The sequence below is a fragment of the Colias philodice genome, chromosome 10 (assembly GCF_061535455.1).
Source record: "Colias philodice isolate Cphi_HAF_F1 chromosome 10, ilColPhil1 Martin Lab GWU primary, whole genome shotgun sequence".
NCBI classification, from domain to species: Eukaryota; Metazoa; Arthropoda; class Insecta; order Lepidoptera; family Pieridae; genus Colias; species Colias philodice.
The window spans coordinates 9,896,197-9,906,503 of NC_143095.1; the positions used below are offsets into that span (position 1 = coordinate 9,896,197).

General features: G+C 32.9%; 1 protein-coding gene and 1 long non-coding RNA gene across 2 annotated transcripts in view; one reads left to right on the top strand and one right to left on the bottom strand.

Annotated features, from left to right (window-relative positions):
* The window catches only part of LOC149485411 (A disintegrin and metalloproteinase with thrombospondin motifs 1-like), a 72,704-nt gene extending 67,164 nt beyond the window's left edge, over window positions 1-5,540 (bottom strand). The window contains exons 1-4 of the mRNA XM_089700175.1: window positions 4,863-5,540; window positions 4,688-4,794; window positions 4,438-4,606; window positions 2,292-2,457 (exon numbers count right to left, since the gene is read on the bottom strand). Coding sequence (XP_089556301.1) covers window positions 2,292-2,457; window positions 4,438-4,606; window positions 4,688-4,794; window positions 4,863-5,460 — 1,040 coding nt within the window. The 5' untranslated portion in view covers window positions 5,461-5,540. The remainder of the gene's footprint in view (window positions 1-2,291; window positions 2,458-4,437; window positions 4,607-4,687; window positions 4,795-4,862) is intronic.
* The window catches only part of LOC149485412 (uncharacterized), a 206,818-nt gene that overhangs the window by 59,875 nt on the left and 136,636 nt on the right, over window positions 1-10,307 (top strand). The gene's annotated exons all lie outside the window — the stretch shown is intronic.

The following is a 10,307-nucleotide window of genomic DNA, read 5'->3' on the forward strand; positions in this document are numbered from 1 at the left end:
AACTCTATTTAAAAACTTTTGTCTTTTGTGGAATGAAATTGTCGCTGGTTTTTGCTTACGGCATAATAATTTTAACGTGCTAATCTGGATTTCATAGTGATTATTGGGCTAATTTAGATATTCAATAGAAAAATCATTTTTTGCAGTATTTTGCTGACAACGAACACACCGTGCAAAACCAAATCTAAAGTGTTTATTCAATTTATAGTTAGTAAAGTTTCTTGCCAAAAGTATGTTACATATCAAAACCTTTCAGATGTTTATGGAAAAGATTATTTCCTTTCATAGAAATACTGTATAGTATGTACATTAATTATTTAAGACTATCTGGCCCTATAGACACTAAAAAATTGAAAAGTCAGATCACATATTATTATAACGAATTCATCAAATGAAACTGCTTCTTTATAATCACGTCAGTTATCTTATACTCAATAAAGATATTTTTAACGTTTAAAAATAAAACATGGCAACACTTACTTACACGCAATAAACCATAAAGAATTAACGCCACAATTTAATCTGGAGATTTATGGAAGTTACAAATCGACTTAATACAAATTTATTTTTGAAACATTTTCAAGGATACTGTAATACTGGGAACGGAATATGTTTGGGCACAATGTATCGACACACGCCCCTTATTCTTAGAAGTGTTACTCATCTAATGTTTATGCTAACATGACTTATGTAGGTACTAATCATTATTTCGTAGTGTTGTTTGAATTTTTGCTTAGTTCATAGCGGAATAGCGGCGGCATATAAAAGTAGTTAGTACTATAATTTATTGAAGAACTACAATTATAAGTGACAAGCTGTCTGCAATCTGCAATCTATTGGCCAATTTAAATTTTAGGTTAACGATGAGTCAAAGTAATAACATATACCTATATACATATAATTTACGTATATTTTTACTAAATGTAGAAATTTTGTAAGAAAAAAGTTATAAAGAATATGCATGTATTGGTCGTGACATGTATGATGGAAGACGGGAACCGAATTAAAAAAAAATACTTCCTTATCGTATATTTTGAAATTTATGATCTGTTTTTATTTACGCAGTTTTATGACCTGAATTAATTTTATTTATCAATGTAGAGTGTGAAATGGCTTTCATGTTTTGTATATTAAGTTCAATTATACATGAATGAATAAATTAAGCGGTCTGGACGTTAATACGCAAATGTGTGGAAATAAACAGGATGTCATGTCGCCAGCTGAATCTTAATACTATTATAAAGGCGAAAGTTTATAAGGATGTATGGATGTATGGATGTTTGTTACTCTTTCACGTAAAAACTACTGAACCAATTACAATGAAATTTAGCACACATATAGAGGGTAACTTGGATTAACACATAGGATAGGTTTTATCCCGGAAATCCCACGGGAACGGGAACTATGCGGGTTTTCCTTTGAAAACGCGGGCGAAGCCGCGGGCGGAAATCTAGTCTTGAATACAGGAATGCAGTAATTATATAATTGTATATTGATTTTTGCATTCTTTTCGGAAATGCACACACTATATACATGTGAACAGTGAGTAAATAATATTAATATGTTATGTAGATAAAATTGTAAGTAAATAAGTAATAATATTAAATACCTGTTTAAGTATCTACTAGAATATTTTGTTAAAAATACTAAATTCGAAATTCAACAGTAGGGCCGGGCCAGCTGAAGTTGTCAGCTGCCAGAATCTTTACAAAAATATAATTTCAACAAGCTTTTTTGAACTTTTTGTTTCGCTTATTATTTTAGAAATCTAATACAAATTTAAACTTCTTGACTTTATAATAAATTATTTTTAAACCGCTTTTACTCGTAATCTAGAAGTATGTGAAGTGTGAACTAATAAGTTATCCTATATAGTACTGCTACGCCTAGTTAGATAATATAATACTGCATTATTTTTAAGTAGGTATCAGATGATAGAAATTTTATTACTGCCAAAACCTAAGAAGACGGTCGGCGGATTATGACTATAAATGATGACAAATGAACATCTATTAATAACACGTTTTGCATACAGTTTAAAATGTTAAATCATGTATCATATCAATAATATTATAAAGCATTATCTACTTTATAGTAACTCTACATTTTGTGACAATAGATACAGAAACGACTGAATGTGATTAAAATTTAACATAAATAAGACTGACCGCTATTTTCACGTATCGTTTCAGTGAAGTCAGGAGCTGAAGCTATACAATGAACATAAAGCGATAAGTTCTTACATCAATTAGTTGCCATAAAAAACATGTCAAAGAATAAAAAAAACTCACAGATGCGCCAACTCATGAGCGATGACAAACGCACTAGTCAGCCCCTCGTCTCTGTCTATCGCCGCTGAACGCATCTGGGTGCACACGCCTCCCACAGGAGCGAAGCCCGAGGGGCCTCCGAGCTGCGCGCGAGTCAACCACACCGTTGCGTCCCACCCTGTACTGTCTAGAAGAGATGTTGTATTAGAGATCCTAATCGTAATTGTTGGTTAAAAAGGGAAAGAATGGTCGGTTTTAAAGCTTCTGAATATGTACTGTTTAACTTGTCTGTCAGTTATAATGACATTAAAAATTAAAATGTATGTTAATGTGTTAAAAAGCCTATCAGGAACACCAGTTTCATCTGGAAACTGGAGCATGGAAATTTCGTAATATAGATAAATATGTCGAATACCTTTTTTTGCTTTTTTCAGTCTGAGCAGAAAGCCAAGATAAAAATGTTTATTTATTAACACCCTTTTGTTTGTCCAAAACAACAATATTCATATCTCGTGATTCGTGAATAATAATATTATGTGCAATTGCAAGGGTCAAAAGTTTATCTATACCAGTAAAGGGATGTTTTGTGTTCATTGTATAATTTCTTAACGATTTTTATGAAGACAATAATAAAATGTTTATTTATTTTTAGGAACGTCAAGGATATTTTTTAGGAGTTAATATATAGATGTTTTAATAGCACACGAAACTACAGTAACTTTGTAAGTAGCAAACACACTAAACTAACATTAGTTTGCCTAGGATTGAAAAGTTATTATTGTTAAAGCAATTTGTGTTTTTAAGTTAAAAGTAAAATGTAGAGAACTCGTTAAAATTTTAAATATTATTGATATGGATATTTTTGACAATATGATATAGTATGTCAATAAAAATATATATAAGTAAATCAATTTCAAAAGCACAAAACACTAAATAAATGTTTATAACGTCCTTAAATGATATATTATGAATACAAAAATCTTTACTGTTACCAATATTCCGCCATATATATATACTATATATAATATATATACATACGAAAATATATCGTATAAGTTAATTTAGACACATAGTTAGATCCTATTTTATAAAACTGCAGCAGACAAAAAGTCTGGCATGTCGTACTAAACAGAAATAGGTCACTAAATCAGATATGAATTGCATCTGGCCATTGCCCCAGTAGATGGAATACGATTAGTTCAGTCAGTAAGTATTATAATTTATAATATCTGTGATTCAGATAATCGTTAAATATATAATCGCTATAAATATAATAACTAATAAGTATATTAGTCGCATATTATCCCGGAAATTACCAATAATTATACGTACCTATATTTCAATCGATATAAAAAATAGGTCACGTACCTAGTATCAATATCAAATTACAAAAAATAATCAACATTGCAATTAAAATTGTAACATCACGAATTCTCAGAACGTCGCTAGAATTTTGCGTTTCAAGCGAATTTTAATTCAGCCAATAATTTGCCAACGTAATATATTCAAATATAACACTTTAATTTATTTCTTTGAAGTTGTATACACTTGCCAGATTAAATATTAGATGAGTTATAAATTATATGATAATAAACAGATACAATCTTTGGCTACTGTTTATTTACTAAAATAAGAATAGAATTGTTTACACGCGTATTAAGTATTCACATAATATCAAGAGTGATATGTGATACCAACGTCTCGTTTAACAAGATGAAGGGTTTGATTGTTCATTTAATTAAAAGGTTTGTATAATATGTACATATTATTTTGTTTCTTTTCAACATCGACTTTATTCTTATCTATACTCGTTTATATTTAATTATTGTATGCTCATGAGATGTTACATTTAAAGTGTTAAAGGAAACATTTATCACATTTTCCTATTTTTATATTTATAGCATTAAATCAAATTTTATGTAGCGATCCTGTAGCAGTTTATTACGTCTAACCGACCGCAAACTTCAAAAACTACATTTATAGCGACATTAAATTTAACGATTATTATATTATATTACGACTGTTAAATATTGAAAATTTCTCTCAAAATATAAAATATTCCCGCTCTATTGAACCAAAAATATTATTGCTTATTCAAATACGATCTTTTACGTTTGATTGATAAAATATATTTTCCGTACACGTTTTTGATGTAATAAGTTCATACCTGCCGGCAATTTTATGAGATGTCTGTAATTCCATTTGTTCACAGCCTCCAGCGACTTCTTAACATTCCCATATTTTATAACAGAATCCTTTTCTTCGAATAGAAACAATTTGTTGATAACCAGAGTCATGTTCGACTCCAGGGAGCGATCGTTGAAGATGGCACTGACCTTAAAGCGTTACATAATCGTATGAGTAACTATGCACTTGAAATTAATTGCAACCCGCCGGTTCGTGTATCTCGTACTTACGATGTTCATTATTGCGAGGATATAATGTTTCACCCGTTCCCGGCCGTGGAATTTGAGCATCGTATGATCGGCAACTATGGCCAGTTCGAGCCAAAGACCTTTCGCTCCTGGAACAAAGGAAACAATGCATTTTTGCACACCATTCACGTGACAACACAATCCACAGTGAACACACCTGACACCGGTCTCGTAACGGGAAGCATATTACGAAAATCCGCGACATCGGAATTGCCGTGTCGCGAGCGCACGTGCATCGACGGCATGGGGTCATCATCTTCGTAATCAATGTCGAGGTCGGTCACGGTGTCACCCGTGAGGTTGAACTCCGCGTTGCGTTCCGCCAGCACGACATCGCGGCGTTTCAAAACGTGGCTCCCGTCGGAGCGCGTCGGCTGCAGCACAAAATCTTCACCGTCCACTTGGAGCAACCCATATAATTGTCCTTCACACTCCGTCACTGTAACTGAAGATCCTTCCTCGTACAGCACGCGGCCTTTATAAAACTTGCACTCATTGTAATACGGGGAGCGTATCGCTCGGTTCTCCTGCAGCTCCAGGTGCCAGCCGAGCAGGTGCAGGTGGTGGATGGCGTGCACGTGGCGCGGGGCCCGCGAGTGCAGCTCGAGCGGGAAGTAGACGGGGGTGTGGGGCTTCCACGCGGCGGCGGAAGGCAGGAGGGTGACGAGGAATGCCCACAGACAGCGCGCCATGGTCCGCGCGCCGCCGCGGGCTCCGTCCTTCTGCCCGACGCATGCGGAGTTGCGCTTACGCATTTACGCACATGTCGACTGTCTCGCCGCACGGAAGGTAAACGACTCCGCGGTTTAGATTGCATTGGACGGCTCATGCGTCACTTGTAAACAAAAGGCGCGCTTTTGTTTTATAACCCCGCGCCTGCGTAACGTACTTGTATTGTGTCGCTACTAATTTATTTTACGATGTTTTCACTATTTATACCCATACTTTTATAAACAAAACATATACTTCATATATTTTTATGGTTTGAAATATTTATAGAGTTAGTTTTGAAGTTCATAATAATAGTTACATATTTCATACTTGTTAAAAAGTGATAATAAAACGTTTTTGACCATTTAAAATGATATTTTGTTTAATATAATATTCAAAATAAACGTTTTACGTTTCTGATTATAATTAATATTGTATACCTATAACCTACCAAAAGATATTATTCGATCTCTATTTTTTGAGCGTGTTTTTGTTACATTCGTATAAAACTTAACATAAGTATTTTTGTGAAACTGTTTTTACAATTCAGCATTACCTAAACAAAATAAGGCTTAATCGTCAACTGGCGAGCGCGAATCTCGCGAGCGCGCGCGAGTTGGCACTTTTCGATTTTACCTACTTTTTTTGTCGTCAACTCGCGCGTCTATGTAAAGTACAGTCAAATAAAAAGAGATTGAAAACAAAAACTATTAATAATTATTTATTGACCGCGTTAGCTGATTCTGTGAAGTACTGACTTAGATTACGATTTAGAAGGCCGAAATGAGAAGGCCTGGGGAACGCATCCAATGACACATACTATCTCGTCTAAAGGTGGCTTCCCACGGTCTGCGATGTCGCGGACGGACGCGGACCAGCTCGCACCTACGCACCGTGGGAAGGGACTCGTCCGTGGTAGCACAGGCGCGTCTGTGGCGGTGCGCCGTATCCGTCGCGAGTCGGTTTTTTCAAAGGTGCGGTGCGAGCTCGTGCGGCGCGGTCCGAGCGCGTCCGTGTCATCACAGACCGACAGGTCACAACTTGTTCATACGCTGCCGCGAGTAGTAGTGTTTTGGTTGCGAAAATGGAGTGGACGAACGAACAAATTTTTGAATTTTTGAATCTTTATCAAAATGAACCAACTTTATGGAATTCTTCAGCGCCAGAACATAAAAATAAAACCGATGCATACGATGCATGGAACCGCATAAAAACCCAGTTAAAGGATGGAACAATCTCATTGAAGGAAATAAAAAAGAAGCGTGATAATTTAATGTCGACATACAGAAGACAAAGGACTAAAGTAAGAGAATCTATGGGCACTGGTAGTGGGGCTGACGATATGTACAAGCCTGAATGGCCTTTTTATGACATAATGGCAAATTTTTTGGATGATATCTATAAACCAAAAAAAACTAAGAGTTCTGAGGTAAGAAAATATTTTTATTTTCACTAAACCTTATACTATAGTTTGCGCCAACACGATTGAGAATATCGATCATTGACCTTTTCATTATTCCTTGATACTTGCTATTTAAATGTATTAAAAATGTTAAAGTATTTGTTGTCTATTTATAAAACAATACTGAGTTTCGGTTATCATTACAGTGAAAGACCGTGGGAAGCCACCTTAACACGCATGCGCACAACAGTATAGCTGTCATAGCGCTATCTCTTTCTAATTCATTTTGCAAAGTTTGTTGTCAATTACTATGTTTAGCTTTACTATTTTATACTTACCAATATTCAGTATACGAGTATGTGAGGGGAGTGTTTTCGTTGTTTCTATTTTATTTACTTAGTTTTTTATAATTTACATACTAGATAATAAGCCAAATTCTCAAATCAATGTGATATTGTTGATAATTAGTAAGGGAAATACTACTAATAATTTATATTTTGTCCTGTTGATTTATAATAAACTGATTTCAAAACGATGTATATTTTGTTTTATTTTAAAAATCAAATTTCATAAAGTTTCTTATACATTTATAGTAGGTAAGTACCTAACTAAATTAAATTTGTTATAACGTTTTTGTAGCTGACTATACATTAAAACATCAAATTATATAGACGCGCGAGTTGACGACAAAAAAAGTAGGCAAAATCGAAAAGTGCCAACTCGCGCGCGCTCGCGAGATTCGCGCTCGCCAGTTGACGATTAAGTCCAAAATAAACAGACATGTTGTAATAACGACTGAGCAAAAAAGTAGACTTGCTTATCTAAGTATTTTTTGTACTTACATTCTTTATATGTAGAGTTTATTCAATACGATTCATTATTTATTGAAGTAACATTTATTATTTCTTCTTGTACTTTATTATAACAAATGCTCGTGTATTTATTTCTGTTAAGAATTATGAACCATTGCTAGGTATTTGAATTATTAAATATAAATTTCATACCTAAATAACTTTATAAAAGAGCAATCTTGCTGTCTCGATGTAGAGCCCTTTAATTTTTAATTCATTTATTTGTATACTTTAATTAGGAATTATTTAGGTAATATGAATTACATATTGTACTATCAAAATATTATTATTTTAACTACTAATTTCAATAATAATTCTAACACATCATATTTCCAAAAAAACATGCACTGTCCAAATTAATTTTTTTCAAATTCAAACTCAAACTCAATTTATACGTCTAGTTTGTAATAAAACACGTTAAAAAACCTAATTAATAAAAATTTTATTCAAGTCACTTCAATCTTTACTTTAAAGAACAGTTTCTGACAGACATCATAATATTACAGTATATAAATATTACACAATACTCGATACTGAATAACTACATACATATAGTAAATACAGGTGAGTGACCGGTATATTGTAAGTGATCGTCTTGAGTCGCAAATTGATAATTGAAATGTAAGCCCATGCGCAGGCCTGGATAACGGAACCTGTACCTACACTTATCGATCTTATTATTTTGACATTAAAAAACTATTTATCAAAAATTGGTTGTGGTTTTTGGTATGAATCAACGTGATTCAAAATTGATTGTTTTTTTTTTCAGTTTTAACTGGTAATGTTTTTATTTTTGTCGATGAAGTATTTTAAGCACGGTAGAGTTTATTGTCCTAAAATGACGAGCTATAAGACACTTTTCTTAGGTTAGACGTGTATTATTTTTTACACTAAGTTTACAAAACATGATTATTTAAGCTTTTGCTGATATAATCTATATATTTACTAATATATTATATTATCTCGGTAACTTACTAAATGTAGCTTTACTGAGATTAATCTCAGAAGGATTTATAAGATAATGACATTGATAACAACTAAGATAATATAATATTATGATAGTTAATTTTATCATATTTTGTAAAATGTGTGTTGTTGTTGTTGTTAAATAAGGGAAAAAACCAACATTCAAATTTTTATCTTACAAGTAGGAAGCCTGGTTGAGAAAAAAAACCAGGAGAGTGAGAGTTTTATTATTCTAAAGGTAATAGAAAAGTAAAGAAGAATATTTCGGGACCACTTTTATCTAATCTTAAAAGTTACGTTTATTCAGTACCATTAACAGTTTTTTTTACCACACACCATAATTTTTTTTTAATATTTTTGAAGTGAAACTTCTTTATCGGGGTTGGTAAAAAATTTAGTGTAACATTTTTTCGTTACGCGTGACATTTTACGTTACGCGCCATCTTTTTCTAATCCCTACCACGCGTGATTCGACGTATTTCTGTAAAGTTGCATATAGTAAATAATTTTTTGAAAAATAAGGTCATAAAGAAGTTTCACTTCTTACGAGTGTACACTAGTACACGCACACATTTTTTTTATATTTTCTTATCCCAGAATATATTTTACTTTTCAGTTTCTACACCTAAAATTAGTCACGCATATTCCTAACGCGTGTACAAGTCCCTTTATCTCTGTGCATATGGACAGTATTGCTATGATCTCATTTATTCCGCAAAAGGAAGAGTTCTTGTTTCACCACATATTTACGATAGGCCGTATATGTTCTTTCGCTGCTTTGAACATTATGTGAGACAAGGTTCACCATTTTAGGTTTCTGTATGGAAAATTTGAAATGGAAAATATGTTTCATTTTTAAAAGTAAAAAAAAAATTACTAATTTGAATTGATAATGCAAGAGAGAATCTTGAACTACGATAGGATGAATGCAGTTTTAATTTAGGACGAAATTTTACGTCGTATTTTTTTGTGACCCAGAACTTTGAAAAGTAGCCTTTCTACAGAAGAAAATTAAATAAAAGTATTAATAATGGAAAAAATATGCAAATAAAAAACAATACTCTGAACAAATTGTACAGTAGTCGTATTGTAATTGGGACCATTATTCCATATCAAATCTATACCACTATCCATAACAATTCTTCTTAAATCTGCAAATACATCCATAACATAAGAACCCTTAAAGCCAACACAGATTCGCACTTGCCCATCTTCTCTATAAGAATAGTTCATTAGACGCGTCATACCGCCATAAATAGCTACGCCCTTGTATTGTGACATTTGCCAGTTTTCTAGGCAATAAAAATACGTGTAATTACAAGTTTTATCTATTCTTAGATAGCCATGTGTTTGTTTGTTGCGTTGCGATTTAACTCGTTGTATTTTATTTTTAATGTATAATAGTTGATAAGTACTTAATACAGCTTTCTAGTAGTAGGTTTCATATGGTATAAAATGTTTTTACAATACAATTGTTGTTGTATGTTGTAATTGCATACTTACATTTATTAGCATTTTGACCTCATCATATTTAAGTACTTATAGCCATGGAAATTAAATAGGAATCATCATATCCAGGAATGATATTCATAGGGAATGTCATTCCTTGATATGATGATGAGTTCTCAAAGCGAACCTACAACTCGAAATAATAAAGAATATAAACTTATTA